At 40.1% G+C, this 18,555-nt stretch overlaps 1 protein-coding gene across 2 annotated transcripts in view; it reads left to right on the top strand.

Annotated features, from left to right (window-relative positions):
* The window catches only part of OGT (O-linked N-acetylglucosamine (GlcNAc) transferase), a 72,284-nt gene that overhangs the window by 7,778 nt on the left and 45,951 nt on the right, over positions 1 to 18,555 (top strand). For both annotated transcript variants that reach the window (XM_067547925.1, XM_067547924.1), the window contains exons 4-12: positions 2,031 to 2,099; positions 5,142 to 5,258; positions 7,511 to 7,590; positions 14,533 to 14,728; positions 15,013 to 15,153; positions 15,326 to 15,426; positions 15,619 to 15,772; positions 15,878 to 15,979; positions 16,739 to 16,918. In XM_067547925.1, the coding sequence (XP_067404026.1) occupies positions 2,031 to 2,099; positions 5,142 to 5,258; positions 7,511 to 7,590; positions 14,533 to 14,728; positions 15,013 to 15,153; positions 15,326 to 15,426; positions 15,619 to 15,772; positions 15,878 to 15,979; positions 16,739 to 16,918 (1,140 nt within the window). The remainder of the gene's footprint in view (positions 1 to 2,030; positions 2,100 to 5,141; positions 5,259 to 7,510; positions 7,591 to 14,532; positions 14,729 to 15,012; positions 15,154 to 15,325; positions 15,427 to 15,618; positions 15,773 to 15,877; positions 15,980 to 16,738; positions 16,919 to 18,555) is intronic.

The following is an 18,555-nucleotide window of genomic DNA, read 5'->3' as shown; positions in this document are numbered from 1 at the left end:
GAATGCAGCACTTCTTGCTCCAGATCATGCGCAGTGCAATGAGGCTGTGGCAGCTGTTATGTCAGCCCTGTGGGCCAAGGAGCAGGAAATTCTTATCAGGCCATTGATGAGGAGGCTGTGCTGACACATCTTTGGGGGGGGAAGGGTCAAGTTTGGGTCATTTCTATAAACCACTCAACATGCTCAGGTAGGTGTCGCATTGGCTTGTGCTTGCTTCAGGTTCATGTCAGGCTTTAAATTAGGCCTGAGCTGACCTCTCGTCTGCACTGTGCTCTCCAAATATTTTACAGAGCCCTAGTGACTGCAGTGAGACAATGCTTTAATTAGCTACTGGTCCAGGGTTGTCAGTTTCCTGGGTAAAAATTGGTTTAGGACAGGGCGCTGGTAAATACTAGTTAAAACTAGGAAACGGCAAAAAATATTTGTGTTCAGCAAGCGTAGAAAAATCATTTCAAACTTTGGATTCAGCCCTTCAAAACTGAGGAGTAGGCACAGTTAATCCTCTACATCAAAGTTGATCTTCTGCTATAGAATGCTGCGTGGCTAAATAGACCTGAACTGGTAGTCTGCAGCTATGCATGCTTCTGATTGCTTATTCTTCAAACCTGCAACTCTGCATTACTGTCCTTTTCATATACTCAAATATTTTTGACTTTTGTTTCAATAATATTGAAAACTGAAATGAGTCCTATGTATAACTTCCCTGAGAGAGTATCGGACTAAAATGTATAGACATTCTGATGTTCATTATTATAAATACATATATTAGTATTATGCTCACTGTTTTATTTTTTGTACATCCGTAAATTAATCTACACATCTACTGCCTTGTGTAACCAAAATTTGAATATATAACTAAAACTAAGTGTAATGTGGTGTGTAGTAACCGTTTTTAAAATAGAAAATGCCTTATACTGCGACTAGCTAGTTTTTCCTGGGGTGATTAAAAACCATGATTTTACCTGGTAAAAATCACCTCTGGTAAATACCTTGCCAACCTTATACTGGTCCTTCAGCAATTACAGTATCAGTTTTGCCATGTTTGCCTGCAAGCAAATGGTCAAGCATTTACAGAGCACTTTTGCAGTATCATGGATAAATCTTTTCTCCTTTAGTATTCTTTACAGTGGTAAAGGTGAGGGGGAAACTGGAACAAGATAGGCCTAACAAAGGTCAAGAACTATGTTTCACTCCACATTCCCTTGCATACAACACTTAACAAATCAAAAAGTACCAAAACACTTGCATCTGACTTATTTGATGAGTTAAAATAATTATTAGGTTTAACTTTCCTCATTGCTGCACACTATAGGCTTGTGCACTGTTCAGGAATACTATACTATTGTTTTCTTACACAAATGTGCACCTTTCTGGGGAGCGGACACTGGAGGTGCTTTCCTCTCCTGGTCCTGTTTGCTGCCAGTGTAATACTTTAATTCTGACTCCCTGCTCCAGTTACAGTAAGAAAAGAAAGTAATAAAATGATAATATAGGGACAGCAAAGGAGGTGAAATGGGATAGAAACCATCAAATGGACAAAAGTGGAAAAGAAGTCTGTCTAGGTACTAAGTATCCCATCACAATAGAATCTGAACAAAGCGCAGGTCATTGTAAGGTTATAATTAGGGTGATGGGTTTGAGAACTGAGAGAGAGTTTGATGATTTCTCCCAAAAGTATTTTCACTACCTCTTCATCAAAAGAATTGAGGCCCTCAAACAAAAATGAGACCTAAAAACTTATTTTCTTTGCTTGCATTTTCCCATTATGGTGAATTGGATTATTTGGGTGCTTCTCTTTATGGGAGTCACCATATTACTGTTTAACAGTTTGATTATGCATGACAACAAAGATTTTAGGTCTAGAGACGCCATTATGCCTTATCTAGCTGGTTACAAATGGTCCTGAGGGGTACAATAGAAAAAAACCCAGTGGGTTAGAAGTCTAAGCACTTTCACAAGATCTCTCTGAAGAACTTTGAGGTCTCTGTACTCCCAAGTGCAGCTGCTGACAAAATGATTTTGATTTTCAGGACTTGTACTGTGTTCGTAGTGACCTGGGGAACCTGCTCAAAGCCCTGGGTCGCTTGGAAGAAGCCAAGGTAGGTGTTCAGTAGAATACATTTAAACATCAATGTTTTGAAAACTTGAACTTTTCACCAAGTCTTCAAACCTGCGTTGATCTACAAACTGTCTGAGAAACTGCTGAAAACTGAAGGCACTGAATTGCCCCAGAGTAGTTGCAGGGCAAGATCTGGCACGTCCATGTTAAATGTTCATTTAAAACAAGAAACGGAACTTTACTCAGTCTTTCTACTGAAATAGACTATCTGATATCATTCTGAAGTCTTGGGCAGGGCCTCTGCCATGATCTTATCTGGAAATAAATAACATTCCTTCAAATCTGAGGCTTGCCTGCTGGTGCCAAGCAGAGAGCCTGTGATTTAGCTCGAGATCCCTGTGCAATGCAGGTGCTATTGAATGCTGCTCTTCTAAAGTCCTTTGCAGCTTGTAAGTGGAGAAGAACCTTATCCAAATGTTACTCTGTGATATTGGCTTTTAAAGATTTTATTCTTTAACCTTTTCCCTCACCTTTATAGTGGAAGAAAGGCTAGTAAATGATTATAGATGCAGTACATCATCCCCTAAATAACTAGTGCTTCCATGTCTTCCCCCAAAATAAAGCATCAGAAGGACAAAGCTGGTTTGTTTGGGAAATGAACTGATTGAAAGAAAACTTGCTGAAGTGGAAAGGTGGCTTCTAGCAGTCTGTGTTTCCCAAACTGAGAATTCGAATACCGAGATTGGTTTTAAAGCTCTTGACGTATTTAAAACTTGGATTGCAAAACAAAATGGTCTTGTTACAAGCCACCTTACGCGTCCGCGCTGCCGGGGTGAGGAGTGTGGAGAACCAGAGTGACTTTGGACTCCAAGTCTGTCACTCCAAGCCCCACGCGCATGCTAACAAGTGGAGTGTATGAATAGCGTAGCTGTCTGTTTGTCTGCAGCACCATCTGGGGTGGGATATTGCTTTCAGCATCATCTATTATGGGGTACGGGAAGTGCCACTTCAAAGTGCACTGTTCATAATTTTTGTCTGGCAACTCGGATGTATACTTTTCTAGGCCAACATAATTCACAATTGGTCAGATCTGAGCTGAACGGATTCTGAAATAGTAGTTCACCCATTTTATAAATGTCTTCGAGACGCTTGATTCTCAACCCACCAAGTGGACAGCTAACATGAATTGCACTTCACTGCAGCTTTAGTGTGACTGGTATAGGCCATTACACTGCGCCTGCTGTAGGTTGCTGACTTCTTTGTTTCAGAGCTCTGGAGACACCTAGTTTCAAGTTATTCCGTTTTTTGTGAGAACTCATGGAGCAAGAAAAATAATCTTGAGTAAATTGCAATGTATTTCTTTGGCTATCAGTGCATTTGAAAGATCAAGCCAGCAAATTCCTTACAGTTTGAACCAAAATTTAATTTCTGTGTAGAAGTTTCAGAGCCTTTCTTCCAAAAACAGTCCCTGCTGTATGCAATTGCCCTGATTAACCCTCTCCCTTCTGCATGACTCCTATGTTACAGATTGTCCTCATTCCCATGTTAGACATATCCAAAGAATTTCAATTGCTTTGTTGAACTTTTACTAATGATCTTGTTTTATTTTCTCTCTTGTTTTTGGTTTTTCACCACTGATATTGTATTTAGAAGGTTTCAGGTGGGTGAAACCTCCTATTCCATGCGTAAGGTGCCTCGCTGAAGGGAGCTCGAGGCCTGGATCTAGGGCAGACACACACCTCCTCCTCCTCTTCCAGCAAGGAACGCACCGAAAAGTCACATGATGAGAAATATGGTAACGGGTTTGTAACTGCCACAGCAAAACCATTTGCCTCCATGCCTGAATCTTCTGTCTTGTGGCTTCAGAAACAGCTTAAAATATTTTATTTACAAGCAAGTAATGTAAGAGAATGTTTTATACTACTAGCCACAATTCTTTCAAAGAAATAAAGTAAAAGTAAATTAAGATGTAAAAAAAATAAGAAATAATTGGAGATAGTTTATAGTAAAAGCTTCTAACTCTTCTGGTTGTTCATTTTTTCCTTTTTTCTTCTTTGTTTGGATTGCAGCGTTCTGCTCTTCTGATGATGCGCTGTGATCCTGCAGTAGCGCAAAGGCTGCGCAGCGGTAACGCGCATTGCGTGCGGTTAAGCCCTTGTGAACGGTTGACTAGATGATTAATCTTTGATTGGGTGGCTGCCTGAGCTCCATGCCATACCCTTTTTAGATAAAATTGGGTCGCAGTGCATTTAATCTAATGTCAGATCTAACATGGAAGTTTCTACATGGGCCTGTCTGGTAGATTAATGATTCTGGTTGGCCGTTCACTCTATCTTGGGGCGTTCTATGTAGCACAGCAATTTGCAGCGATAGCGTGGCAGCGTGCTGTTAGGATGCGCCAGCGACTTCTTGCGCTTGCATTACAGGGACCTAAACCTTCATGCAATTCTGTTATTTGAGGTTTTGAGGCTGAAGTGACTCAATTAAAATATATTCAAGAGGGAGGAGTTATAAGTAGAAATAGCAGAATAAAATACAACTTGCATGTAACTTCTGACTCGGGAAAGGACAGGTAAGTCTTCAAGAATGGTTATGCCACTTTCCTTAGTTTGCATCTAGTTCTTTTAAAACATTTTATATCCACATCTTCAGAGAACTTTAAAATAGTATACATTGTTCCTGACTCTTAAGAGCTTTACATCCAAGGGAAATCAGTTGCTTTATGGAGTAATTTTTTGATAACTCCTACATGTGGCAGACAAGTCAGAATTAGAAATGATTTGGAAGAAAAATCTTCAGTTCTGTACTGACTGACAAGTCCTCAGGTGAATTGGTCTCTGATGGTCTCTTACCCAAAGATCAGCATAACTGAAAAATGGTGGGCTTGCACTTGGGTTTTGGTTTGCGCTGGCGCAGGATCAGCGAGCTGTTTACAGCGCATTAGTTTTGGCGCAAGCTAGCCTATACTGCAGGATCACTTTTGGATGGTTAGAGAAGGAATACTGACGATTACTTTTTTTCTCATTTTTCTTTTTACAAATATTCCCCTTCCTCTATATCTTTCTTCTTTAACTATTTCAAGGCCTGTTACTTGAAAGCAATTGAGACTCAACCAAACTTTGCAGTAGCATGGAGTAATCTTGGCTGTGTTTTCAATGCTCAAGGAGAAATTTGGCTTGCCATTCATCATTTTGAAAAGGTAACATTTAAGCCTGTCATGATCTTCAGTTAATTCTAGAGAGCAATGAATTGTATACGTGCAAATAAGCACTTTTCTAGCTGGCAGAAGTACTCAGGTCTGCATATACTACTACCTAATGTTGTGTATTGTTACCTAGTCACAGCTTAACTCATGAAATACTTATTCATATGTAATGCTGCCCAGTTGACAGTAGAGTGGTGTTTTAGAATTGATGTAATAGGGAATTTTCATAGGTATCAAAAGTGAAAAAATTCTGCTCTGACAGAGGATGGGATAAGTGGCTTAATAGCCTTTTTCCATCTCTAATTTCAGTGAGAATTGCTTTATTACGTGCATTTCTAAAAAGTCGTCATGGTAGTATGTGAGCACTCTTAAATAATGTTGGCTGGTACAATTTCCCGTTGATGTAGTTTTCTTCAGTTTGCTGTTTCCAAGTATTTCCATTAAGCAGCTTAGGAAAATAACGTCAAACAGATGTAGTAATTTCATTTTTCCAGCATGTTAAACATTGTTTCCTGCCCATGTTTCTACTTCTAGATTCTTATGTATAATTCCTGCTTTCACTAGTGTGCATCACCTCTCAGTTAGCGTTATCTAATAATGTAATGTGCTGTTCATCTCTTCAGATTCCTTCATGGTCAAAACCCAGTGCTAATATCCTACAAGACAATTTTTTCCATGATATAGTTACTGTTTGTGATCCTTGGTTTATTGTCATTTAGCCATTTTTATGTGGTAGTTATCATGAGTGACCTTTTAAGTTTTTAGACTTTTGGATAAGCGTTTGGTAGGCTGTTACATCTGTATTCTTTATTTTGTATCTTCTAACTTATTAGTATACTTTCAGTTCCTTGTAAAATAATGTATCAGGTGTTAACTTGCTAGAATGGCCTCTTAAGATCAATGCAATATTTACTCTTTTCTACTCTTGATACAGACTTTCTCCATAGCTTCTAAAAAAATAATTGCAGTTGGCTTAGTATTTTGCCACAGGCAAGGGATATGGATTGCATTTCTTAACCCTCTAAGTTAAGGAGAGCTGTTTCCTAAAACAGGTAGGGAAATCATAGCCTTGTATTGGTTGGGGGTAAAGCAGAGTAAAGCCAAGTGTGGGATTGAGGAAGGCAGTCCCTTATAGAAAGAGTTTCTCACACACATGTGCATGAGTGATTACCTAAATACTTTCCTAAGATTTCCACTAAGTCTTACAAGTTCTAAAACCATATAAACTGTTGTCTGTTGCTCCCTGGTGCAGAATAGCTGTGCTTCAGCATCACTGTGTGATGAAGTGACCCTATATGATCTTGCAAATGTCAAGAATACTATATGATGAAAGTCATTAGATTTTTTTTTTTAATGTTATCACATAAAACAGCCACACTTGCCATCTATTGGAATCAGTTTTGACAGGCGAGGGATTGCATGATCATGGAGACAACTAGGTCAGAGTTGATATGATGGTAGGCCAATTTAGGGGAGCTTGTACTTTTCCTGTTTGTTCTGTGGATAAAAACAGGAATTCAGTCATCACTGTTGTCAATCCAGTACCTTTCACAAGTGCTAAATTCACCCCAGAAAGCTAGCAGAAATATGTTGTATATTAGTTCCAGAGGGGTAGCCGTGTTAGTCTGTATACAGCAAAAACACCCAGAGTCCTCTGGCACTTTAAAGACTAACACATTTAATTTTAGCAGCATAAGCTTTCGTGAGGCTCAGCTCACTTTGTCAGATGCAGAGGTAGAAATGAGAAATATAGGATCATCATATACATATACAAGTGCATAGAGAATAATGGGGGAGGTGGATGAAAGCCAGGTACTTGAGGTCTAATGACAGTCATTGAGTAGGAGGTGAGAATGGGTGAGCAAAGGAATTTACCTCTTGTAATGAGAGAGCCATTCCAAATCTGTTTAAACCCAGTTTGAATGTGTCAAGTTTGCAGATCATTTCTAACTCAGCAGTTTCTCTTTGAAGTCTGTTTTTGGAGGGTTTTTTGGGGGGAGAAATTAAATTTTAGTCTTTAAAGTGCCACAGAACTCTCATTGTTTTTTTGTTGTATATTGGCGTTTTATGCTTAACCATTAATCTTCCTAACTTTATTAAAAAAAATTTTAATGGAACCTTTAAATATCTTTTCACAAGTTTGGTTATATCCAATAAAAAAATCTAACTTTTTGGATTCTTGGGATATTGTTTATGGTATGTGGTAATGTTTAAAACATCTAAGTTACCTTTTTAAATACCTTCAGGCTGTGACACTTGACCCAAACTTCTTGGATGCTTACATCAATCTGGGGAATGTTCTGAAGGAGGCAAGAATATTTGACAGGTAAGCATGTAACATCCCTTCAACAGCTAATCTGATGCTTAACCAAACATGTATTAGGACTCATAATATAGAAAGCTTTTCTTTCTTCAAGCATTGTGTGTAAAGACTGCAATTTTAGTGAAGCCCATGCTCTGGGTATGCAAGCTGGGAGCTTTCCGAAGAGCAGAAACTCAGTAGTTTGTCGGTATCCTTCTTGTGACATCTTAAGCTTTCACCTGTTTTTTATTAATACCAAGTACTTAGGGTATTTGCCAAAAATTTAGTTTTTAGTTTAGTTTAGTTTTCTTTTTTCAGGCCTTCATTTGAGACTTTTCTGCTCCATTGTAGATTACTTGTGTTCATACAATCAGATGAGTAGGGCTGGAAGGGACCTCAAGTTGCTGAGGCAGAACCAAGTAAATCTAGACCATTTGACAGGTGTTTGTCCAACTTCCAGTGAGGGAATACCACAACTTCCCTGGGAAGCCTTTAGCTATACAGTTTTTTTTTCCTGCCATCTAACCTAAATCTCTCTTGCTGAAAATTATGCCCTTTACTATTTATCCTAGATTCAGTAGACACGGAGGACAATTAATCACTGTCCTTTTTCTAACGGTGCTTAACGTTATCAGGTCCCACTCAGTCTCCTTTTTTCAAAACTAAACATGCCCAAGTTTTTTCAACCTTTCCTCATAAGTCATGTTTTCTAAACTTTTTATCATTTCTTGTTGCTCTCTTGTGAGCTCTCTTCATTTTGTCCACATCTTTTCTAAAGGATAGTGCCCAGATTTGGGCACAGTATTCCATCTGAGGCGTCACCAATTCCGAATAGGGCGGAAGAATTACCTCCTGTCTTATATAGAATACTCATGTTAATATGCCCTAGAATGTTAGCCTTTTTCATAACTGAATCACATTGACTGATTCAACTTCTGATCCACTATAACCCTTAGATTTTTTTCAGCAGTACTGCCACCTAGTCAGTTATTTTCTGCTTTGTAGTTGTGCATTTGAGGTACTACTTTGCACCTCATTGAAATCAACAAGATTAAATTCAGACATGCTCTAATTTGACAGTCAGTTTGAATTCTAATGCTATCTTCCACAGTACTCGCAACCCCTCCAAGTTTGGTGTCATCTGCAGATTTTATAAGCATATTTTTCATTCCTTAACCAAGTAATTAATGAAAAATATTGGGTAGGAGAGGACTGACCTGCAAGACCCCACTAGATATACCCTCCCAGTTACACAGATAACTACTTTGGTTAGTCTTTCAACCACTTGTGAACCCACCTTATAGTAACTTCATTTTGCTTATCAGAATGTCACGTGGAACTGTCAAAAGCCTTATGAAAATCAAGGTATATGATGTATATTCCTTCTCTATCTATGAGGCAAATAAGCCTGTCAAAGAAGGAAATTCAGTTGGTTTGGCATGATGTATTCTTGACTAATCTGTGCTGTCTATTCCTTATAACCCTATTATCCTTTAGGTGCCTACAGATTGATTGTTTAATAATTTGTTCCAGTGCCTTTCCAGGTATCAAAGTTAGGCTGACTGATCTGTAATTCCCTGGGTCCTCTTTGTGCGCCATTTTATTTTGTCCTTTGCCAGTCCTCTGGGATCTCACCTGTCCTCCATGAGTTCTCAAAGATAATTGCTATCAATTCTGAGACTGCTTCATCTAGTTACTTAATTACTCTATGGTGAATTTCATCAGGCCCTGCCAACTTGTATCTATCTATCTAAATATTCTTAAACCTGTTCTTTCTCTGTTTTGGCTTGAGTTCCTTCCCCCTTGTTAATATTGTGTTTTGAGTATCTGGTCACCATTTCACTTTTTATTGAAGACTGAAGTAAAATAGGCATTAAACACCTTCACCTTTTTGATGTTATTAGCTCTCCTTTCCTGCTAAATAGAGGACTTAATTTCCTTTGTCTTTCTCTTGCTGCGAATATATTTAAAGAACCTCTTTTTATTGCCTTTTGTCTCTTGTTAGGTGTAACTCATTTTGTGCCTTAGCCTTTCTGATTTTGTCCCTTTATGCTGGTGCTATATTTTTGTACACCTAGCAATTTGTCCATGTTTCTAGTTTTTGTAGGATTCTTTTTGATTTTGGGGTAATCAGAGAGCTCCTGATGGAGCCATATTTGCCTTTTACTGTTCTTCCTATCTTTCCTTTTCATCAGCATTGTTTGCAGTTGTGCCTTTAATATTGTCTCACTGAGCAACTGCCAGCTCTCCTGAATGCCTTTATTCCTTAGATTATCTTCCCACAGGACCTTACTTACCAGATCTGAGTTTTAGGCTTTGAACACACTGACGTCTGCAAATTCATGGCCGTCAGATCAATTTTTCTGGATTGACTGAGTGGCAGTGAAGACGCACTCAATCGATCCCGAAGTCGATCTGTTAAAACCACCTCCAAAAAAAGCATAGCGCTGCGTCTATGGGAATGCATTTCCTGTTGGCGAAGCACAGTGGAGGCAGCACACTAAAGGGAAGTAAAGAAGTCGATGGGAATTAGGCACGTTTATGCAGAGTACCTTGTGTAAATCCAGTTGACTGCTGTCAAATTTTGCCGGCAGAGTAGACTTTCCCTCAGTCTTCTTTTTTTGATAGTCTTTATTCTGCTGCTCTCTTCCTTTCCTTAGAATCATTAAATCATCATTTCATAATCACTTGTAACCATATTGCCTTCCACCTTTCAATTAGCAACCGATTCCTCCATTTTGGTCAGAAACAAGTCTAAATGGCCAAGGCTATGTCAATTGGCTTACTCTACGTGCAACGGCATCATGTTTGATAAATGAATACTTTCTCAATCAGAGGTACATCCTTAATCAGTGAGTTAAGGTCTTGTGCTGGGCCTTTAACTGGACATGTAGAGCTTGAGAGAATCCATACTATGGAAGTTAATCAAGTTCCATCCAGGTACAGCCGCAGTGAATTACTCAGCATACTCTCTTGCTGTGGGCTAGTGGAATTTCACTACCAACAAGTGTTAAAGCGCGCTTCATGATATCTAAGGCAGCCCTTACTTGCAAGTTTCAGAAATGTCTCCATCGTGAAGATATTCAGATCTGCTACCTGCAGTTCATCCATATTTCCATGCATTAGTACTCTGGATTAAGCCTTGATGAAGCACTCAGTTTGGGAGAGCAGACTTCCCTTGCTGTTTAAAAAATCCTCAAACCTCATGGTGATTGTTTGCCAAGTTTTAAAGAATAGTTAATTAGCATAGTAAATGTTTCTTCAGGATTGCCTTCAAGAATCCATGTTCTCTGCCCACTTTCTCCTTACAGTAAATTCTTTATGCTGAAGGAATTGAGGGGTTAGAAAATGGTTTCTGCACTTTATATCCTCAGATTGGATGTGTGAACAGATAAGCAAGGTGCTTATCTGGAAACTTCCAAGTTCAGCAGCTGAGGGTTAACTTTTTTCCTACAGTGTGGATCCATAGAAGTGGTCATCTTGAAGAGTCAGAGTTGAAATGGTAGATAACCTTTGAGGACACAAATTATTTAGGTTAATCAAGACCAGAGAAGACTGAGCAATTAATGTGGATTAATGAGTGGGCAGTGTAATGGCAGATGAAATTCGCTGACAGTGAAAAGTAATGCACTTTAAGAGGGATAATTTGAACTATTCATGTTCATACTTTATATGTAATGTAAAAACTTGAATAAACCGGCTTGTTGATCTTTGTGGACAGCTAAATGTGCAGTGGTTATCAAAAAAGAAAATGCTATTAGGATAATTCTGAAGATACTTTATAAAGTTCAGATGTATGCCTGCATCTGGAATACTGCATTGCATAGTGGACACCCTATCTCAAAAATAGTATGATAAAAATAGAAATTTGTGTAAGGACTGTTTATTCCATAACTGCTACTGAAGCGTTTCATGTAATTTTCTCTAAAGAATCTGGTACAGACTTCTGTCTCTCAGGATACTGGACAAGACAGACCACTGATTTTTATTGGTTTCTATGCTCCTAACTGCTGTTCTCCAGTTTTAACTGTTTCAGGGTAATAACACAGATGCGAGCTGATGTTTTATGCAGAATGTTTTGGGTCTTTCTTGAATTTGCCCTTTCGTGGTTAGGGCCTAGCCTAGAACTTGGGAGACCCGGGTTCAGTTCTCTCTTCCACCCAGAGACTCCCTCTGTGACCTTGAGAAAATCACTATACCTCAGTTTCCCATTTGTAAAATGGGGAAAATAGGGCAGTGTTATCTCACAGAGGGTGTTGGGAGGATAAATACAATAAAGAGTGTGATGCACTCATACTAGAGTGGTGGGGGCCCATAAATACCATATACAGTTATTTGTTCACTTAGAGCCAGAGTTGTTTATTTCAGAAAGCTCGAACTAGGAATTTGCAAGTTAAATATTACAGGGAAGGTGGTTTCTGGCTTATGGTGATGCATTCAGAGTGGCTGGGTCTTCCAATTCTAACTACACTGGTTGAAATTCGTGTAAGTTGTAAGACTAGGGAAGAGCACATACAATGGTAGCTTTGTTGTTGTGTATGATTACCATGGGGGCCCCCCCATCTAGTTCAGAATGCCTGTACCTGATGTTTCACCAGCTACTCATAAAATATTTCCACTTTCATATCATTTTGGGTTTACAAAGAAGGGTGTTCCTTAACCCTATATAACTATCAGCTTTTTCTTTTTCAGTTTTTAGCTGCCTTGTTTTATGAATGCCTTTTTGTTTCTGGTTTATGGGAAAGGATAAATAGTCCACTTAGTCTTCCATACCATTTTATTTGATATTCCTTTTATATCAACTTAATTCTAGACCTTCTAACCTCCTAACGATACTGCTATTCTCTGCACACTTTTTCATTTGGAGTACTATATTTCAGCTGAGACTCTTTGACCTATATTTTATATTCTCTAGCATATGCATTATGGTATTTTTGACTGCTGCAACACATTGCATGGATGTCTTCATTGCTGTGCCTTAGATCTCATTTTAGTTTTGTGTGGTCATCGTTAATCTGAACCCATAAATCTCAAATTTTAGTCCATAATTTTTTTCCTGGGAAAAGAACCAAGCTGTGCTGTCTTGATGTTATGTACCATACTGTATCTGAATTTATAAATAGGGTTATTTCTACTATGACTCACAGTTCTTGAATTCATAGATTTTTAGCTCTTGAATTTCATAGCTGGCTTGAAAGGCCCATTATGTTCTATATTGACCACTTACACAATGCAGATCATAGAGTTTGACCCAGTAATTCCTGTATCTAGCTCAATAACTTGTGGTTAAATAGAACATTTCTTAGACATCTGATTTGGTGATTACCTTTTGGTGATTTGATCCACTGGTTATTACATTAATGTATTTTTTAGGCATCATGATTCTTAGCCACATGAGATTTATTTATATAGAAGCACAGGTGAGCATGATCTTCATACAAGTAAAAAAGGTAGATTTTTTTAATATGTTTACAATCTAAATTAGACATAACAGCAAGGAATTACAAATGGGTTGGAGGGTAGAATAACAAAAAGATAAGATACTATAATAAGAGTTTGAATGCTTTGCCATATACTCGCTTTGTTGTATTAAATTGATATATTTTGACTGAATAAATTTGGTGTGAAGGTCAGGTTAGGATGTTTAAAGTAAGGTCTGCTCCTCATAGCTGCTAAAGAGTAACCACAAACAAAGAAGAACTTTTCTTATTTCATCCCAAATGGATTTAGATTATTCACATACAATGTAAATAAATGTAAGCTAAAGCAAATAATGCGAAGGGGTTCTATTGGAAACAGACTCAAAAGTTGGCTGATGAGAAGACCTGAGCTTGGCTACGTTATGTCAAAAGCCTGCTGAGGTAGGGTTGCTGCAAAAGTAAAACATAGCCCTTAAGAGGTTAAATGTACTGGTATGCAAAAGAGAAGAAACTGTAGGATCAGGGACTAGTTAAAGAAAGAAATACGTTTAGCTGCTACATAATATTGTATTAGGAGCCGCCCACTGTAGACTAATCACAAGGTCTCTGTCCTGATAAACCGTCTAGTTTTGACTTGACGTATTTAACAAAGGGGAAAGTAACACCGGTAGAGATTGGGTTTGAGAGAAGGAACAAGAATGAGAACCAGAAGAATACCAGGCCACTTACGCTCTTGCCTATTATGGAACAATAATTAATATGTGGACCTTCTATATAAAGGACACTCTTTTCTTGGTTTCATGGAAGAAGGGGGCTTGAGTAGGGAGTTGGACAATGAGGATAGTGGCCTGGGAAGGCATTGCATATGTAGAGGGGTGGTCTGCTTAATTTGTTCACTAACCATGTTGTTCCTTTCTTTTTACACTAGCTCTGTAGAGATGATATTTAGTTGGCCCCAGAAATATTTTTTTCAGGAGTTAAATGACTCTGTATATAAAATACTTTCTTTTAGAGACCCTTACATAAAAAACTAATTTCTCTTAACTTAGTAGAAATGTATTTAAATTTATATTTTTTTCTTTAAAGATGACTTACAAAGGTGGGAGTGGGGGAATCGATCCTTCTTTACTTTGATACACAAGGGAGACCTGTGTATTGTGGATTTCAAGTCTTTTTCTTTTTTGGGAGGGGTGTGGAAGCTCTCTTAACTGATGGGAGCAAAGAATGTCATTCTCCCAAGTGTGTTAATTAAATAGATGTAACAAAAAAAGCAAGCAAAGCTTTTTAAACAATCTGAAATAAATCACTTGTCTCATTTGGGTTTCACCTTTAGTTTCTGTAATGTCATAATCCTGTTCTCCAGTTGTCCTTACTCCTGCAGGGTAGACTAGATTTTCATGCCTTGACCTCAAAGCAGTAAAAGGCACAATTCCTGTTTTCTTTTCTATGTAGGTTACCTTTATGACTAATTTAAATGTAAAATAACTTTCTGCTGTCGCCTTACATATAGGCCATGTGCACATTAACCACATCTCTCTTGTTACAGAGCTGTAGCAGCCTACCTACGAGCCCTGAGTCTGAGTCCTAATCATGCAGTTGTGCATGGCAACCTGGCCTGTGTGTATTATGAGCAAGGACTAATAGATCTGGCAATAGACACCTACAGACGTGCTATTGAGCTGCAGCCACACTTCCCTGATGCCTATTGTAATCTGGCCAATGCTCTAAAGGAGAAAGGCAGTGTAAGGAGCATTTCTGTTTTCTTGCTATGTTTGCTATGTTTAAGAGGTTCTGCTGATACTTATTTCAAGGCCTTGAATGATGATGAACTTCTTTAAGGTGGGAGGTAGCTTTTAGTATTGCATTGCTTTGCTTGTAAACTTGTAGGAGAAATAATAGCGCAGATTCTTTAATTCAGAACTTTGTGACAACACTGCATAATGAAAGTCACCAAAGTGCATCTAACAGCAATTCCCTTGCTTATTTTGTTCAGTACTTCTTGAACACAGTTACATTTGTTTCTAAGGTTGCTGAAGCAGAAGAATGTTACAATACAGCTCTCCGTCTGTGTCCCACACATGCAGACTCTCTTAATAACTTGGCGAACATCAAGCGGGAACAGGGAAACATTGAGGAGGCTGTTCGCCTTTACCGAAAAGCTCTTGAGGTACATTTGGATATAAGGAGGGGAGGGTAGGATGTGGACAAAAAAGGTGGGAACATATGAGTTGTGGCCCATTGTACTTGATAAAGAGCTAGATAGAGGTGGTGGTACTTCTGCTTAAAGATTTGAGTGATTTGCCACGGAGCAAACAAACTCTCTCCTTTGTTTCCTACAGGTCTTTCCAGAGTTTGCTGCTGCCCATTCAAATTTAGCAAGTGTTCTGCAGCAGCAAGGAAAGCTACAGGAAGCTCTGATGCATTACAAAGAAGCTATTAGGTAAGATGTATTGCTTTCTAAATTTTGCAAAGGATGGTCATGGGAATTCTACAGACGTTTAGAAAATGGCTTACAGCTATTATGCAAACCTATAACTGAATAACAGTCTGGATGGGCATTCCTAGAGGAGGGACAGCTTGTACTGTGGATAACATGGTGTTCGTGGTTTGTTTGTTTTTTTCCCAATTTTAGAATCAGCCCCACATTTGCAGATGCTTATTCAAATATGGGGAATACTTTAAAAGAGATGCAGGATGTTCAGGGAGCTTTACAATGTTACACCCGTGCCATCCAGATAAATCCTGCTTTTGCTGATGCCCACAGTAATCTGGCCTCTATTCACAAGGTACAGCCATGTCCTTGGCTCATTTTTTCTATAACATGGGGACGCATTTGGCAAACTTGTTTCTGAATGTGCTTTTGCTTGTTGATTTACTCTCTGCTTTTGCAGGATTCAGGGAACATACCAGAAGCCATTGCTTCATATCGCACTGCTCTGAAACTGAAACCTGATTTCCCAGATGCTTATTGCAACTTGGCCCACTGCTTGCAGGTGAGGAGAGAGGGCAATTACTGTAATTCTCTTGGAGATTACAGTAATGTAAATATCCAGGACTGATCACATACTATGCATCCAGTGTATATATATTTAAAAGGAGCAGAAATAAGTCTTAGTTAAATTATAAAATAAGAATTTGGGAGCTATTTTCTCTTACAGAACAGTGCTTGGGTCATCAGTGATTTGAAATACAAGTTAGCTGTAATGGTTATTAAAAAAGGTACTTGATTAGTATATCTCTTGGAATGGAAGAAATGTTGATCACAGTCCCTGGTAAACAGACCTTCCCAGAGCTCTGACCTGGGTCAAGTGGAATTGTTTAAGGTATTCTAACCAGTGGTTTAATTTTTCATAAGAATGGCCATGCTGGGTCAGACTCAGTGGCCCATCTAGCCCAGTGTCCTTGCTTCTGACAGTGGCCAATGCCAGATGTTTCAGAACAGACCAGGATAGTTATCATGTGATCCATCCCTTGTCATCCTGGCCCAGCATCTGGTGGTCAGCAGCTTAAGGACGCCTAAAGCCATAGAGTTGCATCCTTGACCTTCTTGGTCCATTGATGGACCTGTTCTCCGTGAATTTATCTATTTCATTTTTGAACCAAGTTGTAGTTTTGGCCTTCACAACATCCACTGGCAGTGAATTCCATAAGTTGACTGCATTGTGTGAAAAAGAACTTCCTTTTGTTGATTTTAAATCTGCTACCTAATGAAATTAATAGGCAGCCCCTGGTTCTTCTGTTTCTCCTTTTAGATTGTCTGTGATTGGACGGATTATGATGAAAGAATGAAAAAGCTGGTCAGCATTGTAGCTGATCAACTGGAGAAGAATAGACTGCCTTCTGTACACCCTCATCACAGTATGCTGTACCCCCTTTCTCACAGCTTCAGGAAGGCTATTGCTGAGAGACATGGAAATCTCTGTTTGGATAAGGTAGGAGCTTTGAAGACTTCCCATGTACTTTTATACCCAAGGAAAAATTGATTGGTGCATGGGTGAATTATTGTTCAGATATATAACGCTGGTTTTAAAACCGTAGTTCTTCAAGTGCTTGCTCATGACCATTCCCAATTAGGGGTGTGTGCCACGTGCACCAGTGCTGGAAATTTTTCCCCTAGTGGTACCAGTAGGGCCAGCTTTAACGCCCTCTGCACTGGCATGCATATGCGCCTGCGTATAGGTACTGCCAGTCCTCCCTCCCTCTCAGTTCCTTCTTACCGCCAGTGACTGTGCTGGAACGTCTCCTGCTCGTCTTTTCAAACCTACTGGGTTTTTTTCTTTGTTAAAAGCATATGTAGTTAATTGTTACCGTTAGTTGTAGAGTTTATTGTAGGTAGCGATCCAGGGTCAGGGCATGCCCCGTTCCCTGGGGTTTAAACCCTGTGCATTGTGTAGAAAGCCTGTGCCAAAGAGCGACCCACATCAGAGCTGCCTAAAGTGCCTTGGGAAGCTCACATCTGTGAGAGGTGTCAAATTTGCGAAAGCTTTCGCCCACTGACAAAAAAGGACCGTGACATTCGGCTCAAGGCCATTCTAATGAAGTTGGCACTCAGACCAGTGTTGGAGCCCGGCCGGTTGGACTCGACATTCAGCACCACAGCCTTGGCGCACATGCTCCTCCAGCACCGCCTTCTTCCCAGCACCAATCAACATCTCCGGTGCCAAAGAAGAAGCTGAAAAAGATGCGCACCAAATGAGCGTGCTCACTGGCTTAAAAGAAGCATGCAGGAAACCAGGCGAGACCCTTGTTGGGCTGACAATCCCCACGACTCCCGAAGGGTAGCTCACTGTTGTGAGCTTCGAGCCCTGTACCCGGCCCGCCAAAGACTCCAGGTAGTGGTAAAGTGCCATGCCACCTGACAGTGCTTGAAAGGCCTCCAGAGTCGACTGCAATGAAAGAACTCCTGGCGATGCCTGTACCACAGACTCTTAGGGAGGGCAGACCTCCGCACCAGGACACAACATCGACACCAGCGGGCAGTCTATTGAGAGGCAAACCCACACTGAGATCTGCACGGCAGTCCTCAGTGCGTAGACGATCTCCTGACATGAGGCCCTGCTCTTCAGAGTGGCGCAGGAAGAGGTCGGGCTCCCATCATCGGTCTCCAGACCCCAGAATTCTGCCAGTCTCCAGACAACCGGTGCAGGTCCCAGGAACCTCAACCTTGCTCTCCTACACCTTATAAAAATCCTGAAGATGAACTGGTCCCAGGACGCCTGATGCTCAGGCTCTCTGAACCGATCTCCAGTGCCGGAACGCTGGCACGCTCACTGTGGTGCCGAGAGATATTCAGAGTCAGCACCACCATCGTCGTCGGACAGCAGCTTCTTGACCTCGGAGGGTGAGGCCATGGTCTGACACTCAGGACAGTTGTTGGCCCTGGCACCCGGCTTCCCTACGATGTCACCGATGGGGGCATGGCCTCAGGAACAGTGGCCCAAACTGTGGCAATCCTGAAACCTTTGGTGGTTCTGCCTCCCACCCCCAGGAGTCCCACAGGCCTATTCGGTGGCAGGAACCTCAGTACCGAGCTCTTCCATGCCCCAGAGCTCGGCACTGTATTTAGATA

The sequence above is a fragment of the Emydura macquarii genome, unplaced genomic scaffold (genome assembly GCF_026122565.2).
Source record: "Emydura macquarii macquarii isolate MOO-44397 ecotype Brisbane River unplaced genomic scaffold, CSIRO-AGI_Emac_v2 contig_1253, whole genome shotgun sequence".
Classification (NCBI taxonomy): Eukaryota; Metazoa; Chordata; order Testudines; family Chelidae; genus Emydura; species Emydura macquarii.
Note: the sequence above shows the minus strand (reverse complement) of the source record. Positions and strands in the feature narration are given on the sequence as shown.